The sequence below is a fragment of the Notolepis coatsorum genome (assembly GCF_963971535.1).
Source record: "Notolepis coatsorum genome assembly, chromosome: 11".
Taxonomy (NCBI): Eukaryota; Metazoa; Chordata; class Actinopteri; order Aulopiformes; family Paralepididae; genus Notolepis; species Notolepis coatsorum.
Window position 1 is genome coordinate 25507873 of NC_140175.1, and position 18629 is coordinate 25526501.

Consider the following 18629-nt stretch of genomic DNA (forward strand, 5'->3'; position numbering starts at 1 on the left):
TGTACCTGCTTTTTCCTTCCTTGTCGATGACCTTTTCTATTGTTACTTTCGCCGCCAGAGCCGAGCAGATGTCCAACGTCCAGAACGCCCAGCGTGCAGCAGCAGGCACCGACAGGGGAGACTTCTGGAGGCTGAGAGGTCAAAGGGCAGCGAAGAAGAAGGACCTCCGCAAGAGCAGAGAGGACCTGACCGCCACCCCGGTCAGCACACGCTTCCCCGCTTACGAGCGCGTGGTCTTACGGGAAGGTATGAATGAATGAATGAATGAAAACTTTATTTAACAGATTGCAGAATGGGTACAATACAGTACGGCTCAATACACACAATTGTTAAGGGGATGCAGACCAGAGAAAGACGTTTGTCTTGTTTACATCAGGGTCCCCCATTTTCAATTCATAGTGACGTACGTACGTACCAAAGCTCTCGTCTACATGCTCTGTGTTTTCTTACTACAAAAGTAAGATCGCAGGGGAAAACGAAAAATAAGACCATGTGACTTTATTAATCGATTTGTTGATTTAATTGGCAAAGCTGTACAATTGTGTTAAAATCTAAAGCTTACCAATAAATTGTTCAATAAATATGCACAAAAAAACAACAAATCAACTAACAAAGCCTTGGTCGACAAAGACCAAAGCGACCGATTTAATCCCGCCCAATCTTCCGCTGTCGACTAAAAACACACTTCTTCAATCAACATCTGAATTTAAAATATTTTATTAATGAATTAATAAAAGAAAAACGACTAATCATATGGTCTTTTACTATTATGCACTCTGCTATTAGTAATCTACCTTGCCTATATTACTACCTACTATGCTAATATGTCTATACTACTATGCACTCAATACTGTAGCACTGAAGTTCGACACTGGTTGACGAACAATCTTACTGACCCTGAGCTGCCAGAGTTGTACCCTTCCTGCTCACTTGTTGTTGTACAGAACTTGTAAGTTCAGCTAAATGACTAAATGTAAACAAGGCAACCCGAGGACGAAGTGTGTTCCGATCCAACACAGGAAGCATGTTATTGTTCCCTGACTATGTTGTATTCCTTTCCTCAGCTGGGTTCAGGAGACCTGTGGTCATATTTGGACCCATCGCTGATGCAGTCAATGAGAAACTGGCCGCCGATCTGCCGGATGAGTTTGTCCTTGCTAGTGAGTATCAAGTCTCCATCCCCACCTCCTTTTAAAGGAACACGCCAACAGTTTGGGTAATTAGCTTATTGTCTTCTCCAGAGAGAGACAAGAAGTTGGATACCAGTTTCCTCTCTGTGCATTCAGTAGAAAGCTATCTGGCTGCATGTTAGCCTAGCTTAGCACAATGAATGGAAGCAGACATGGCTGGTTAGCCTTCGGGGAGATGTGTTAGTTGGACAATGCCTAGGCTAACCGGCCATGTCCATTCATTGTGCTAACCTAGGCTAACATGCAGCCAGATAGCTTTCTACTGAACGCACAAAGAGAAAACTGGTATCCATCTTCTTGTCTCTCTCTGGAGAAGACGATAAGCTAATTTCCCAAAATGTTGGTGTGTTCTTTTAAGTGCTATATATGTATAGGTCTGTACATACATGCATAGGTTTGTACATACATATAATCCTTTTTACATATCTGTAGATACTATATCCATATCTGTACATATCCCTTACCTACTCTTACTAGTTACACTCCTGGCCAGTATGACTTACTACCATAGTGTCTTTATACCTGTATCACCGTACATATTAATACTACAACTCTGTAGATTAGCACTATACTCACTAGTACTAATTTATATATTTTATTTTAATCACCTGTACATTGTATAGTAATATTACTATTGCACTTTACTGTTACATTTGCACTCTGGTTCGATGCCAAACTTCTTTTCGTTGTACTGTACTTGTGCTGTATAATGACAATACATTTGAATCTAATCGAATCTTAAGGAATCCTATGTTGTCTTGTTTTATTATGTTTTTTATTCACAGTGTTCTTTATTTGTGTCCCTGTTCAGAAACGGAGCCCAAGGACGCAGGCAGTGATAAGTCTTCAGGTGTGGTGAGACTCAACACCATCCGACAGATCATCGAACAGGTAACATTTTCATCATCTGCTGTGTCTTTACTTCATATTGTTGGTCACATAGTGCTGTATGCAGGGTATTTGCGGGTTATTAAAACGTATTAAATTCATAATTTTCAATTGAAGGCCTTAAAAGGTAATAAAAAGTCTTACATTTAATTTGCAAGGGTACAAAAGCTTTTTGGGGGCTGTCGGGAGATGAAATTATATGAACAATCTTAAATGTTTTTGTATTCAAGTCGTTGATTTTTGCGGGGATACTGGGAGCTTGATGCGTCTGGTGAGAGCTTATATGGAACGCGCTAGAATTAAAATTGGTCCGCAGGTGCAGCCTCCAGTTCAGTGTCTGTCTTTACACTTTTTTTTTTAATAATTTTAATGTCGCTAGTATGGTCGTGAAATTTGTATTAAATTTAGCTCTAAGTGGTCTTAAAATGTCGTTATTTTTTAAATTATATATATATATATATTTTAACAAACAACATTGATGACTACAATAATGACAAGGCAATAAAATTACAAACATTTCAAACCGATCCAAAACCCAACAAAATACTAAATATACTTAGTCCCCCCCCCCTCACTAATCTATCCCCTAACCCCCCCCGCCCCCCTTCCTTTAGCTCTACCAACCCTGCACCCCCGCCCCCCTAGTTACGGCAGCCGCCCAAGTCATCCTCCAAGAGTCTTAAAATGTCTTAAATTTAACTTGTTGAAACCTGCAGATATCCTGTGTATGCAACTTTATTCTCATTGTCACTCATAATAAGGGTGGCCAGGCCATCTTTATCACTGCTGCATATTATTGTTCAGCACTGCCAAAGCCATCGTCCTCACTGGCCTCGAGCTTCGTCTTACTCTGAGTCACCTCTTATCGTACACCATAATCTCCTCCCAGCCTCCGGTCACCGTGGTAACCAACCTTGGGCTTCCTGTTCCAAATCAGTCGGGTCACCATTCAGTGCATCCTTGAGCATTGAGGCTGTGAAATGAATATCCACAGAACCTTTCGCCATCGTTTTTATGGTTGTCACATGTTGGCCACAAGTTGCAACACCGGAGTTTATAAACCGATCCCTTACCTTAACCCTAACCTTACCCTCAGTGGTGTTCCACCCTAACCTAAAATAAAGATTTTTGTGTTTTTTTTGAAGATGCTTAGCAATTTGTTACTTTGCAGCTTGGTCATTTACTTTGGTTTTGGAATTGTAGTTGGATATGATGTCACAGGCATCATAGAAGGACACTAGAAAGTACAAAAACCCATATTGATAACAGCTGCTCACTTGTATTACCTACATTTATTGTAACACATACAGACCCTCATCTGCACCTTTGTTTACACTGTTTGTTTCTCATATATTGTTAATTATTTCGTATATTTTTATATTCAGATCTGATTGTATTGCCTATAATTACAATTATAATAGTAATTGTCTTTACTATTACCCTACCCATACCTGTACCTCCCCTCCTCCATACTGCTATGATACCCGAATTTCCCAGAGGGGATCAATCTTATCTTATCCCTCCTCTCCACCAGGTCAATCCATACTACTTGTTCTGATTGATTTGTTGCCACAGAGGACTCCTTCCTCCCTCTGACTCCTCACAATTCATCCTCTCCCCCCCTCCCCCTCCCTCTCTCTCTCTCTCCCCCTCTCTCTCTCTCTCTCTCACAGGACCTCCATGCCCTGCTGGATGTGACGCCCAAGGCGGTGGACACCCTGAACTACACCCAGTGGTATCCCATCGTGGTCTTCCTCAACCCGGACAGCAAGGGGGGCGTGAAGGCCATGAGAAACCGCCTGGCACCCGGCTCCAACCGCAGTGCGCGCAAACTGTACGAGCAGGCGGTCAAGCTGAGGAAGACCTGCTCGCACCTCTTCACCGGTAGGTTCTGTGCTCAGAGGCTCTCAGTCAGGGCGCTGTCTCTCATCTCGTCTCGACTCCACCTTCTTTCACCTGACCACCTGTTCTTCTGTGAGCAATTGCAATGTTGTGGCTACAAACATAATGTATATTGCATGATGATTTTATTATATCTAGTGACATAGTGGTACATTTAAAAGCCATATAGTATTTATTTATTAGTGTATTTGTCAGGGACAATGCAAAAGAAAACATTGTAACAAGTTACAATAACAAGATCCAGATGTATTGCGTGTAGGATTTCTATAGCCGAGGCTAATTTGCAACCCCTGTCCCTGCTTAGGCTTTTCTACTTAAAAGTGGTCATTACATATCATCGTTGCCAAAAGTAAACTAGTTGACAGACATGAGCACATAATAAACAGTGACATTCTTTACATGACCATACAACAATTACATCACACAATTACATGTCTGTTCCTCTAGCTGTGTGTACATGTCTTTGTGTGTCTCTTCCTCTAGCTGTGTGTACATATCTATGTGTGTCTGTTCCTCGTGTGTACTTGTCTATGTGTGTCTGTTTCTCTATCAGTAGTATAGTCCCAACTTGGCTGACATTGTTCTGCTTGTCTTTTCTCTAGTGACATAGTGGTCCATATAAAACCTGAAAAGTAGTATAGCCCCAACTTGTCTGACTTGTTTTGCTCGTGTTTTCTCTAGTGACGTAGTGGTCCATATAAAACCTGTATAGTAGTATTAGTCTCAACTTGTCTGACTTGTTTCACTGCAGCGGCTGTCGATCTGAACTCTGCCAATGACGCGTGGTACGGCAGCGTGAAGGACTCTATCCGGGGGCAGCAGAAGAGGGCCGTCTGGGTGTGTGAGGGCAAGGTAAGCTGATTCATGCGACTATCGGAGATGTATGGAATTTATAGAAAGTCTTTGTCTTTTGACTGAAGCTTGACCGACAACAAAGTACCGGTAGTTTAATTTCAGAAACCCCCTCGGAGAATAGAGTGGGGGCCCCCACAAGAACATTATTTAATTTCATTTGTATTTGTTCCGTTCATGGTAATGCACAGTTCCATAATGGTGTAATAGTATAATTTCATAATCAAAGCACCTCTCAATTTGAACATTCCATGAGCGGAAAAGGAGCAGGGAAAATAAAATCTTATTTTGCCTGCCCCTTACTCGAAACAATAAATAAACAATAGAAAAATAGATTGTATGTAAATTACACATATTTAGTAATCAATACTTACCGGTACAATAACATGAGGAAAATTAAATAGTCATACAGAAAGCTATTGCCCCTCAACTTCATAAATTATTAATTGTAAATGATTGTGAAAATAATGACACATATATACTGTATATAAACTATATATATATACACCAACTCTTTCCCTTTCTCTCAGTTGGACGGTACGGAGGAGGACCTGGATCTCAACGATGACCGCATGTCCTACCTGTCTGCGATGAGCGCCGACTACCTGAGCATGGACAGCCGGCTGACCAGCGACTTCGAGGACACGGCGGACGAGGGCGGGGCTTACACCGACAACGAGCTGGACGAGACCATGATGGACGAGCCTCAGCCCGTGTCGGCCATCGGCCGGTCTTCAGAGCCGGTGCTGCCAGAGGAGGTGGGCGTGGCATCTTATCGGTCACTCAGTGAAACAGACCACCCAGGTTTTAGGTGCTGGTAATAAGGAGCACGTCTATAAGAAGAATAAGATGAGAATAAACGTTATTGTCCCCGAGGGGGAAATTGACTAGGAAACATCAGTGCTGCATCAGTCTGCGATAACGGTGTAAACAAAGAAGAAAACAAATATATATATACAATCATTCAGCTAGTAAAAAGGACTTCAGACAAATAGGACAATGCATAGAGACATACAACCATAATTCACAAGTAGGTCAACTAATTTCAAAAAGCTTCATATTGCACCTTTTCCTTCACTTGCACCTTGCCCTAATTAAATTGCAACAAGATTTGGACTTGGACAAGAAAGAAAGAAAGAAAGAAAGAAAGAAAGAAAGAAAGAAAGAAAGAAAGAAAGAAAGAAAGAAAGAAAGAAAGAAAGAAAGAAAGAAAGAAAGAAAGAAAGAAAGAGGTGACAGACCACTGTTAAGTGGCACCTCAAAGGAATAGACCTCTAGTGTTATTTACAGGTAGGAGAGTGATGGATGTAGGAAGGAAGGAGAGCTTGTAGCGGTCGCTTTTGTATCTACTTGCTCTGAACCAAGTGAAGCACTTCGTATTCACTCAGGATATAGAATATGAGAAGGCTCCTGTAAGATTCTCTGTGCCTATAGCCAGTTATTGTTCATTTGTCATTTTCTTGTGTGTGTGTGTGTGTGCACATGCATTCATTTGATCATATCCTCCGTCACACAGTTTGCCAAGCTGCAATGCCAGAATTCATCATCCACACACCGCTCTGAGCACCTATAACGTGCTATCGCTCTTGTTGACGGTTAAAGCGGCAATAATTATTTTCTGACCACTAGTGGGCAGCATGGAGCCACTCTAAACAAAACCTTCATTTCTCCCAAAACAAAAGGCCTCATCTTCTAGATTTCTAGATTTCAACTATAATAAAAATACAACTTTCTCTTGGGCATTTCCTGGTTGTTAAACAAGATAGGTAAATATTTCACCTACAAACGTAATACTGTTCTGACAGCATAATATTGATGTCATAATTAAGCATAACAACAGACTGGCTGCTGGTGGCACAGGGTTGATCAAGTAGGACACCATGACTCGACAATACATTAAATACTGTTAGAGAAATGGTTATTGCAGCTTTTTTTTTTTTTTTTTTTTATCTTTTTTCCCCTCCTTTTTCCTCCGATTTCCTCCCATCCCAATGTTAGTCGTTATGCCAATTCCCAATCCCCTTCCTGGTCGCTGCGCACTTACCCCCCACAGTCAGTCTGGGAGAGTGGAGGCTATCACTAGGGTTGGGCATCGTTTGGATTTGAACGATTCCGGTTCCGATTCCGATTCTCCATATCGATTCCTGTTCTAAACGATTCTCGATTCCGATTCTTTGAGGTGCAGGTCAAAACAGGTCACAGCTTATTTCGAAGGAGATTTTTTATTTATTTCAAAAAGAAAATCATACTATTCACATTTTCAGTTGACTTGATACAGTTTAATTTGGTTGCTGTACTGTAACTAGGGTATTAAAGTAAAAAAAAAAAAAAAAGTAAAAAAAAAAAAAAAAAAATCGAAATTTAGAATCGAAATTCAAATATGTTACTTCCGGTTCCAGAACCGGAAGTTAGGAACCGGTTCCTATTAGAACCGGTTTTCGGTGCCCAACCCTAGCTATCACGTGCTTCCTCCGACACACGTCTAGCCAATCAACCGCTTCTTTTCACCTGGCAGCGCGGACTCTCACTGAGAGGGTGTAACGTGTGGAAGGATCACACTACCCCCCTTAGATCCTATCCGCGCTGAGCAGGCGCCCCGACCGAACTGTAGGAGTCGCTGTTTACAACGACCCGGACCCACCCCGCCAGCTTTCCCACCCTCTAATACTGCCAATTGTATTAGTGTGAACGGCCAGCCAAGCTGGTGACAACGCCGGAGCTGTGAGCTGGATTAGAACAGGCGAATCCAGCGTCTCCGGTGTTGGTGACGAACGCAATCTCCGCTACGCCACCTGACCGCCCGGGTTATTGCCGCTTTAATAGACTTTGTGCACTGAACCAATGGAGCATGCATTATATTCCAGGAGCCTGATTTGAAAGAAGCCAGACCATGCTTTTCTACTGCATTGAGAACATGGATTAGACAATGGAACATTTCTAATGAAGTTGACCAAAGGTGCTTATTCCCTCCAGTGTGGTTCATCTCTCTTCTTTGAAACGGTCAACATCACCCTGAACTGAACTGTCGCTGTCGTGTTGAAGTCTGGCTCCTTGAGGGCATTTCCTAGTCACTCACCACATGTCCTAGTCACTCTCAACATGTGTTGTTACCGGTAATTTATTTAGACTTGTTGTTGCCATAGGGATGGGCTCGAGTAATGTTTCCCCAGATGAAGTACTCTCATGGATTACTCGAGTGGTCCTCAAGTAGGGCTATTGTTACAACACATCTTAAAGAGCATGGCAGCAGCAATAACAATGCACAGCAATATACCCGATGCTTGATGCGTATAGTCGGTTACCATTTGTAATGATTACATTACCTCCACTCTGTCTGCAGCAGGTCTCTCCGCTCAGTGTTTCTTAAAAACAGTGTCTTCAGCGCGTCCGCATCTACAGTCTATGAACGCTACGCAAAGTGGGCGACATGTTGTTGGCACAATTTGGAAATGCACAAACGGGAACCACTATATTTTCTTTTAGATAACGCTAAGCAGGCAACAAACCTTCCGTGGCAACGTTAAGCATACTGTCCATGCTCCACAGCTTCCAGTGTTGTCTTCCTGAAAATCACGCCTTGCAGGATTTCAGCGTGAGATTTCTGACCCGGTGGCAAAAAAAACAAGCACTTTTGGTGGACGTACTTAGTGGTATCCAAATTAAATAAATAAAAACCGAGTTCCCTCAAAACCCACTCGAAGTTCAGTCGAATCGATTACAGGGGCGACAGTGGTAGGAGGCAGAGCAGTCCTCTGGATTCCAGGGTCGATTCCCTCTCCTCCCGGGGCAGCATTTCGAAGTGTCCTTGAGCAAGACCCCTTAACCCCTAACTGTTCCCGATGAGCAGGTTGGCACCTTGCATGGTTGCCTCTGCCGTCAGTGTGTGTGAGTGAATGGGTTGTAACGCGCTTTGGATAAAAGCACCATTTACCATTTACTCACGGCCATCACTACCGTCTGTTCATCATAACTCATGTTGTATCCTTCCTCACATCACTACTGTCTGTTCATCATAACTCACGTCGTGTCCCTCCTCCTCACATCACTACCGTCTGTCTGTTCATCATAACTCACGTCGTGTCCCTCCTCCTCACATCACTACTGTCTGTTCATCATAACTCACGTCGTGTCCCTCCTCCTCACATCACTACCGTCTGTCTGTTCATCATAACTCATGTCATGTCCCTCCTCACATCACTACCGTCTGTTCATCATAACTCACGTCGTGTCCCTCCTCCTCACATCACTACTGTCTGTCTGTTCATCATAACTCACGTCGTGTCCCTCCTCCTCACATCACTACTGTCTGTCTGTTCATCATAACTCACGTCGTGTCCCTCCTCACATCACTACCGTCTGTCTGTTCATCATAACTCATGTCGTGTCCCTCCTCCTCACATCACTACCGTCTGTCTGTTCATCATAACTCATGTTGTGTCCCTCCTCCTCACATCACTACCGTCTGTTCATCATAACTCACGTTGTGTCCCTCCTCCTCACATCACTACCGTCTGTCTGTTCATCATCATAACTCATGTTGTGTCCCTCCTCCTCACATCACTACTGTCTGTTCATCATAACTCATGTTGTGTCCCTCCTCCTCACATCACTACCGTCTGTCTGTTCATCATAACTCATGTTGTGTCCCTCCTCCTCACATCACTACCGTCTGTCTGTTCATCATAACTCATGTCGTGTCCCTCCTCACATCACTACTGTCTGTTCATCATAACTCATGTCGTGTCCCTCCTCACATCACTACTGTCTGTTCATCATAACTCATGTCGTGTCCCTCCTCACATCACTACCGTCTGTTCATCATAACTCATGTTGTATCCTTCCTCACATCACTACCGTCTGTTCATCATAACTCATGTTGTATCCTTCCTCACATTCCATTTCCATTCATGTAGAAATCCAAACCTGAACCCCCGGTTCGTATGAGGAGCAAAGAGGTGCTTAACCCCAGAGACCCCAGTCCACCCCCTTCCTTCGTCCCTGAACCCCCAAAGGTGAGACCCCCCTCCCCCCTCCCTCCCTCCAAAGACTTCCAATCAAACTAATAACCATTATTATCATCTCTGTTCATTATCCATTCAGCCAATATTTTCATCATAACAACAAACGGAACACCAGAATCGGACTCGATTCTTCCGTTCTGAAAATCTCTCTGAATAAACCGTCGCCACACCGCATGACCTCAATAGGCTCTTCTGTTCCCGCTGACAGGTGCGCGCTCAGAGTCGTCATGAATCCGCGCGGGGGGGCTACGACTCGCACTCCAGCAGCACCATCAGCAGCGACGCCCCCGCGGCAGGCAAGCCCGCCCCGCCCCCCGTGGCCCTCAAGCCCTCCTTCGGCCCTCGACACAGCCAGTCGTCTGAGGACCACGGCCAGGGGGACCAGGGGGACCAGGAGGACCCAGCCAGCCGCTCCTTCATGGGCAAGGTAATTGGTAGAAGGATATATATACAGGTGCAGCTCAATAAATTTGAATATCGTGGAAAAGTCCCATTTATTTTGCCGCATTGATGCAGTAATTTGTGCAAAAGGAGCCCCAACTAAGTACTGAGTGAACATACTTTTCAGTAGGCTGACATTTCTATATAAATTTTTTTTATTTATTTTGATTGGTCTTATGTAATATAAACAATTTCTGAGATACTCAATTTGGAGTTTTCATGAGCTGTAAGCCATACTCATCAAAAAGAAAAGGCTTGAAATATTTCACTTTGTGTGTAATGAATCTATAATCTATGAGTTTCGCTTTTTGAATTTAATCACTGAAATAAATGAACTTTTCCACAATATTCTAATTTATTGAGCTGCACCTGTATAGTGGGGCTGATACATTGACGATGAATTAGAGACTGATCGTGCGGACCTGCAGAATGTTTTGAGTTTTTATATCCAACCTTTATTCTACACAGTGTTCTCAGAGTAGGGGGTTCTCTGACGTTCCTGGCCAAATTCCCAATCAGGTCTCTGACATCAAGGCCACCTAATCATCGCTTCCCCTTAATTGACTGATATCAATCCCTGTCTCCTGAGCCGTTCAGCCATTGTGTAATGTAGTGTGATGTGTGCCAGGTGCCAGTGTATGGCAGCCATTGAGCCTTGGGTGCTACCAGTGGTGGTGAAGGAGGCAATTTCCACCCTACATTGTAAAGCGCTTTGAGTGTCTAGAAAAGCGCTATATAAATGCAATTAATTATTAATAATTGAAACAAAGTACAAATTTAGAACAAATAATAAAACATGTGCATTTGATTTGAAATGTCATTTGATTTAGCTACTTGCTTAAAAGTCCCTAACCCCTATCCTGGATACTTTGTCAATAAACATGTTCCTTTAAAAAATAAAAGGCCAGCTTGTTTCTCTCTCTATGTTCTCCTTTCCCCTCTCAACATTTTTGTTTTTGAAAAGTTTTATTGTATTGAGATCATTTTTTTATTTACATTTTCTGATTCTTTTCTTCACTTGCTTGCTTCAACCTTCAATCTGAAATAGGGTAAACAGGTAATTAATTGAGTATATATTTGTAATACGAAAGTATCTGTCGTTTCCCCTCCCACAATCACCTGTCATTTCTCATGAGTTTTATTGTTCGTTTATTTTTTCCCCATTACTTGATAAGCATAATCATTTGTAAATTTTGACTGTTATTTTGTGAATTTCTGTGTGCGCTGTGCCATATGGATGTAGTAGTTATTATTAATACATTTAGAGTGATTGATGATTAATAATCGTTAATGTATTGTTTCTAAGGTGAAGGCATTTGAGAAGATGGACCACCTGGCCAGAGCCCAGAGGATGCTGGAGCTGCAGGAGGCAGAAAATGCACGGGTTAGTACCAGAACCACTAGCAGTACCAGAACCACTAGCAGTACCAGAACTACTAGCAGTACCAGAACCTCCTATGGTGGCAAATAGTGGTTTTAAATGGTGCTAATGATCTAATGATCCACTTTCATTAGCTCTCATCCTGTTACTCCTATCATTCTAGAGGTAGTATTGGATAAATAATTGAGAAGGTTTGCCGCTCCTACGAGCTACTTCAGTCTACATTCAAAGCTGCCCCACATCGCATCCGCGAAAATACAAAATGCATTCTGTTGCCTTAGCTTTGACATGACGGGGTCTTTCCTGTTCTCTGTGTAGCTGGAAATCGCCCAGAAGCACCCAGATATCTATGCCATCCCGGTGAAACCACCAAAGCCCAACCTCAACCGCCCTCAACCAATAGGGTAAGTGGATTAACCTTGTCTTGTGTGACCACCACATGCAAATCAGGACCATTTTTATTCACGTTAGTTAAAACATTGTGTTCAATATCGGTCATATCCAGAGACTGAGAGTCCACTCTAAAGTGATACTGAATGCCTCTAACAATAATGTGTGTGTGTGTGTCTCTGTGTGTGTCTCTGTGTGTGTGTGTCTGTGAAGGTCTAGCTCTAACCCAGAGCCCCAGGCCCCGTCTTCCAGGCCACCATACTCTGAGTCCAGGGCCTACCGTGGCAGTAGTAGTGGTGGAGGTGGTGGTGATGACGATGAAGAGGAGTACCGCAAACAGCTGGCCGACCAAACCAAGCGAGGTTACTTCAACCCACAGAAATACAAAGACACTGAGTTGTGAAGTTAGGGTGCCCAGTCAACCAGTTGCGTCCTGGGATTGGCACTCTGCTCAGTCAAGCTGTGGTCTTTGTTCAGTCTTTGTTCCGTCGTGTTCTCTTGCGCCACCTATTGACAGCAGGCAGATAGATACTACTTGTTGCCTTCCCCCACGTCCAATTATGTGACCTCTTGACTTTCATCCTTGAACCGTTTTTAATTCATCATGTTCACACGGTGGCCGTTTTTGCTCTTATGTTATGCTCCGGTTGGGATTCCTTTCCAACCTGAACAGAGTGGAAATTAATCTCAACCAAGAGAAAAATGGTCGCCGTGTGAACATGGTCGATGGTGTTGTCCCATCTTTTTATGAACCCAATGTTTCGGTATGTGTGTGTGTGTATATTTTTTAAGTATGAAGAATTTTTTTGTTACATTTAGGATACAAACAAACAATGGCACAAACTTCACCGTGTTTTCAGAAGCTGCTTTGTAATCTATTAGTGCCGTCTTTTAAGTTTTTGTCCTTTTTTTTTTATTTGTATGTTAAATAATGTCTGATTTATTGTATACCTGAGCATTTTTTATTGTATGTCGTGTCGGTATGTATCTGTCAAGGAAACTATAAAAGAAGGAAGGGTCATCACGTCAGAATATCAGCCTTCTATGCTCTGCTTGGTGCCAGTTCTAGTGAAGCCAGTATTACAATTCTAAATATACCAGCTATCTGAGGAAATGCACAACAACCAATATATCAAACGTTGGCTAGTTAACAATACAACACATTGCAGATGATTCTGACACCCAAGGTAATAACTAGGGATGTCCGATATTATCGGCCTACTGATATTATCGGCCGATATCGGCATTAAAATGTGATATCGGAAAATATCGGTTTTCAAAAAATATATATATATTTCTTTTTTACATTTCTGGAATCTTTATTTACCCAGGCAAGCAAGTAAGAACAAATTCTGATTTTATTTATTGTCAAAAGTATGCATAATGTTGTGTTAATTCCACAACAAGAGATATGTAAAGTTAATTACCTGAAATTATTAAGTTTTTGGGGGGGGAAACCCTGCATATATCGGTATCGGTTGATATCGGTATCGGAAATTAAGAGTTGGACAATATCGGTATATCGGTATCGGTAAAAAAGCCAATATCGAGCATCCCTAGTAATAACCTGTTTAAATGACGGGTCATAAACGAGGAGATGGCTGATCCCATTCAACTCAATGTCAGCCGAACTGAACGTTTCCACACTTGGCACCGATGTGCGTGGCACACGCTACACAGTGACGTACTGACCCTTCCTTCTTTTATAGTTTCCTTGGTATCTGTATGTCCTGTTGGCTGGGAAGCAGCACATTTAAGTGCCTTTAAATTCTTGATGACAGTTCACTACAACAACTCTTTAACTGTCAGCACTTGGCTCTCAAAGAGGTGATGGGCAACATAGCAGAACCAAGTCACTTCTCTGCATCGGCCGCGTAACAACCTGAGACAATCACATTTTTATGGCGTATATCTTTTTTTATGGCATAATAGTAAAGTGTTTTTGTACAAGAGAGTATCGCGGAATGCAATGATTACATCCCAGTCAGTTGCTTTGCTCCAAAATGTTTGTTTGGTATATGATTTTCTTTTTATTTGTGATTTCCTAACTGCCAAAATCAATTATTGTGATTGTTGGGGGTTTTGATCCCTTTAAAAAGAAAACATTTTTAAAATTGAAATGAATAATTTGTAAACTTTTTACATTAGTCTTGGATCAATGAATGTGGTGACAAGAGAGACACAAGTAAGTAATTGAGTCAGTCGTTCTTATTTAGCCTCAACCAGGGTGGGCTCGGAGTTTATTGTCACCAGGCGCATAACATGGAATAGCTTCTCTCTCTCTCTGTGAGAATGCCAGGGAATCGGGGTCGGAGAGTAACTACATTTCTTGAATACATTGATTCAGGAAAATGCAGCTTTCATTGTGTTAATGTAAAATCTATGAGTTAAAAAAAATTGTCTTTTGATTTGGGAGTTAATTCACTTCCCGAATCGACGACAATGGAATATATTTGACCCCAAACCCTCTGGATTAAAAGCAACCAGCTTTCTACGAGACATCGTTGTTGCAATTTTGCTTCAGAGTTCTGTTAGCGGATTCTTACATGCATTCTTACAGCTAGGCTGTTCAGGTCGTCCCAGTCCCAAGAGAGGCCATATTTTAGGTCCATAATCCGTAAAGTACATTCAATTCATATATCTATTTTAAACCAAAGTAAATCTTTACTCTCTATATAATGCCACCTAAATATGCACATTAAATTCACAGTTGTCTTTGGTTATATATAAAACATTTCACATAACACTGCCTGGTGAATTAATCTGTGTCCACTTCGCTTTTCCGCGATGCCGCTGTCGACGTAATCCTACAGCTTCATATGACCGATACTGTACAGATTAAGGCGAGTCAGTGCCGATGAGATCAACCGAAATACACGTGATATCAAACGAGGTACAAAGAGAACGTGATGAGTAACAATGAGACAAATGGCTAATAAATAAAGGGATGCGTGTGATAAGCGTGTGTGGCGTGTCAGATGTAGACGGGCTGCTCTTGTGCCGTCAGGAGGCGATACATGGCTGCAGGCATCGTCTTCATGTGGATCTGGGGGAGGAGAGAGGTAAACAAGAGGTTAACGCAGCAGGAGGAGAGCGGTAAACAAGAGGTTAACGCAGCAGGAGAGAGGTAAACAAGAGGTTAACGCGGCAGGAGGAGAGGTAAACAAGAGGTTAACGCGGCAGGAGGAGAGGTAAACAAGAGGTTAATGCGGCAGGAGGAGAGGTAAACAAGAGGTTAATGCGGCAGGAGGAGAGGTAAACAAGAGGTTAACACAGCAGGAGGAGAGGTAAACAAGAGGTTAACACAGCAGGAGGAGAGGTAAACAAGAGGTTAATGCGGCAGGAGGAGAGGTAAACAAGAGGTTAACGCGGCAGGAGGTCGGGGGACTCCTTGGGGAAACGTTTCCTTAATGAGATAAGATAAGATATTCCTTTATTGATCCGCTTGGGAAAATGTGGGTGTCATAGCAGCATGAGGGGGGAGGGGAGGTACGGGTATGGGCAGGGTAATAAAGACATAAATATAGGCAATACAATTATAATAAAGATAAGAATAAAGGATAAACTATAATTAACTCTGAATATGAGAAATTAAACAGTGTAATCAAAGGTGCAGATTGGGGGTATGCATGCCCTATCCAGTTATATTATACATTACAATAAATATGGGCAATAAGAATTAGAATGTGAATATATACTATGAGTAAGTAAAGTAAATGGTATACACAAGGTACCCTGACTTGTATAGTACAATCATACTTTGTAAGTTTGTAAGTCAGTCTCTTATTATTACCGTACATTCAATATGAATAAAATTCCACTTTCATTGAATTCCATTTGGGAAAATGTTTCCTTAAATAACGAAACATCTCTTATTACTGTATATTCAATATGAATCAAATTCCACTTGACAGCAGTTGGGAATTCCTAATTGGGTTTTTTGATTGCTTGTATGTTTCTTAAAGGTGCTGAGAAGTGGTATTTATTTGTTTAAATGGCACTACTACATTCCAAACAGCCATCACTGATATAGAGTGTCTCGTCTCCCAGTCCCTCCTGCTCTGCAGTAAACAGAAAATACAGTTTATGGTATCCCTTTACCCAATCAGGAGCGAGAACCCTAGATATTTTTACTTATTTCAAGAAATCTTGCCAAGCCAAATTTGCTGGCAGATTATTTTACTTGTTTCAAGCACATATTTGTTTTTATTTCTTATTTTTGTCAGACCATTTTTGCAGTGTGGAGTTCTCTCTACTGATCGGATAAAGTGGTCACTGCAGAGCGGAGGCACTGGGAGACCCATGTTACTGACCAAACACTGTCGGAATGTAGAACTATTATTTTAACATCTTGACCACTTATTTTAATAACAACATACCACTTATAGCACCTTTAACTAGGACTGTAAAGAGAAAGTCCCTAGAACGTCTGTTCTCCTCTCTTATGTATTATTCTTCCTTTTTTTTTAAGACTAAAAGATGACTTTTATTTCAGTTAAATGTAGTGGTTCTCATACCTCCCCCACGGCGTTAGACAGGATGTGAACGATCTTCTCATGAGGCGTGGCGACCACGCTCTGGCTGTTGATCTCGATGATGCGGTGACCGACGCGGACCCCTCCTCTCTCGGCGATGCCCCCCCGCATCAGGCTGCAGATCTGTACACGGGAGACAGGAGACGGCAAAAAAAAAAGACACATGAGCAATATGTAAAATAAATAATAATAACAATAAAGGACGGAGATGACTAGAGGCCATAGGCCTTGTAGGAGCTGATATAGGACCATACATTTTCCTCTTTTAAGTATATAATTACTGAGATAGTTGCTGGGATCTGGACCTGTATGTGTAGACTGTAGAGAGTACTAATCTTCAAAACGAGAGTACTAATCTGAAAACGGTTTCTAGGTCATGGTATGGTAGGCAGAAAGCTAAAAATGTAATGAAACTGCGTAGATCTAAGTGAACGGAAATCTCTTCTTTCATTTTGGATTCATTAAGGTTTAGCTGGATGGAGCGATGGTCACTCTGCATTAGGGTTGGGTACCGAATCCGGTACTTTTAAGGGTACCGACCGAATCACATCGGTACTACCAAGTACTGATTCACGTGAGATCCACCGGTGCCACATTTCAGTAGTAAAAAAAATTTAATTAAACGAAACCTATGAAGTGTGCCTCACGTCAACGTTCACGCGCACAATACACGCTTACCTAGGATTTGACTTGATACAACAAAGCAGTCGGGGCAATGGCAAGCCGAAAACGGTCGCACGTGTGGTTACACTTTACAAAGCTAGATGCAGACAACGCTCTCGCTGCAATATTATATATATATTAACAAATTGTTCTAAATAAATATTAATGATAATAAATAATTTGAAGTTTGGACACATTTTTTACAACTGAGGTAGGTAGATTACATTTTTAGACACTAAAGTACCGAAAAAAGGTACCGTCGGGTACCGGTATTGATTCACAGGTACCGGTATCGGTTCAAATGTGAACGGTACCCAACCCTACCCTGCATTAGGCATTGTGACCAGTGATCCTATAGTACTCTTATTCTCTGAAGCTTGATACATACAGTCATTAGGCATAGATTTAGAGGGGTTGCAGGGGACAGTAAATGTGTCCCCTTCAAAGAATATAGCTAATATGAAAGACAACCCCCAAAACAAAACATTTATATATCCTTCTTACCTGTAACTATATATTAACCAACAATTTCAGACACCCCTACAGGACCATACCATCTCAACCTTGCAGACGTGCCTCTCACTCGTGTTCAGTGAGTGGCTTCTGGCTAGCCTTGTGCTGCAAGGTAATGCAACCAGTGTAGTAGGCAATGTAAGTAGCTAGCTAGCTTGTTTAGTCCAATACACTTCACTTTCTTACTTTCAGGGTTTCTGAATTTGATTGTGTCAAGTGTCAAGAGCCTTACTACACTATATTCCATTATATTTGTGTCAGCCTGGATACCTGAATGTTGTCTTTTCCTCTACATAAATAAAGGCATTTCCACCATAAATTGATGCAGAAAAAAGCACAAATGTGTGCATAAATGTACACTAGAATACAGGGAATGACGTGTTTGATGCTCAAAAGCATCTTTAAGTAGGAGTGTTGGTCTGTGACCGGATTGGCACATAAGTCAAAGTGAGGTGTGTGGTCATGTGATTCCTAGACACGGCACGACCGATCTTAAGAGGAAAGTTTGCCGAGCATAGTTACAGACTGTATAATATTACCAAATGTTATTGCCCTGAGATACCCACAATGCCATTCTGTACACTGAAGCCCAGCTGGTATCGGAGGTCTGGCCTGCGAATAAGCACCATGGTGACGGGAGGACACCTGACGATGTTCATCTTGATCCGTGACTGTGATTTTAGACCCTGAGGGACACAGAGAGGAAGCTCATATGGACATATATTGACTTACTATTAGAGAGCTTATATATATATACATACATACATTTACATTTAGTCATTTAGCTGACTTTTATCCAAAGTGACTTACAAGTTATGTACAACAAGTTAGCAGGAAGGGTACAACTGGCAGC

At 42.0% G+C, this 18629-nt stretch overlaps 2 protein-coding genes across 4 annotated transcripts in view; one reads left to right on the forward strand and one right to left on the reverse strand.

Moving 5' to 3' along the window:
• tjp2a (tight junction protein 2a (zona occludens 2)) overlaps positions 1 to 14962 on the forward strand; it is a 67613-nt gene extending 52651 nt beyond the window's left edge. For all 3 annotated transcript variants that reach the window (XM_084325191.1, XM_084325192.1, XM_084325193.1), the window contains 11 exons: positions 59 to 246; positions 1065 to 1160; positions 2002 to 2081; positions 3752 to 3962; positions 4732 to 4832; positions 5363 to 5590; positions 9746 to 9844; positions 10062 to 10280; positions 11601 to 11678; positions 11994 to 12079; positions 12279 to 14962. In XM_084325191.1, the coding sequence (XP_084181317.1) occupies positions 59 to 246; positions 1065 to 1160; positions 2002 to 2081; positions 3752 to 3962; positions 4732 to 4832; positions 5363 to 5590; positions 9746 to 9844; positions 10062 to 10280; positions 11601 to 11678; positions 11994 to 12079; positions 12279 to 12468 (1576 nt within the window). In that variant the 3' untranslated portion in view covers positions 12469 to 14962. The remainder of the gene's footprint in view (positions 1 to 58; positions 247 to 1064; positions 1161 to 2001; positions 2082 to 3751; positions 3963 to 4731; positions 4833 to 5362; positions 5591 to 9745; positions 9845 to 10061; positions 10281 to 11600; positions 11679 to 11993; positions 12080 to 12278) is intronic.
• Positions 14963 to 15039: 77 nt separating this feature from the next.
• apba1b (amyloid beta (A4) precursor protein-binding, family A, member 1b) overlaps positions 15040 to 18629 on the reverse strand; it is a gene marked incomplete at both ends in the record, with an annotated part of 28026 nt that continues 24436 nt past the window's right edge. Inside the window, 3 exons of the mRNA XM_084324860.1 lie at positions 15040 to 15111; positions 16583 to 16723; positions 18343 to 18462. Coding sequence (XP_084180986.1) covers positions 15040 to 15111; positions 16583 to 16723; positions 18343 to 18462 — 333 coding nt within the window. The remainder of the gene's footprint in view (positions 15112 to 16582; positions 16724 to 18342; positions 18463 to 18629) is intronic.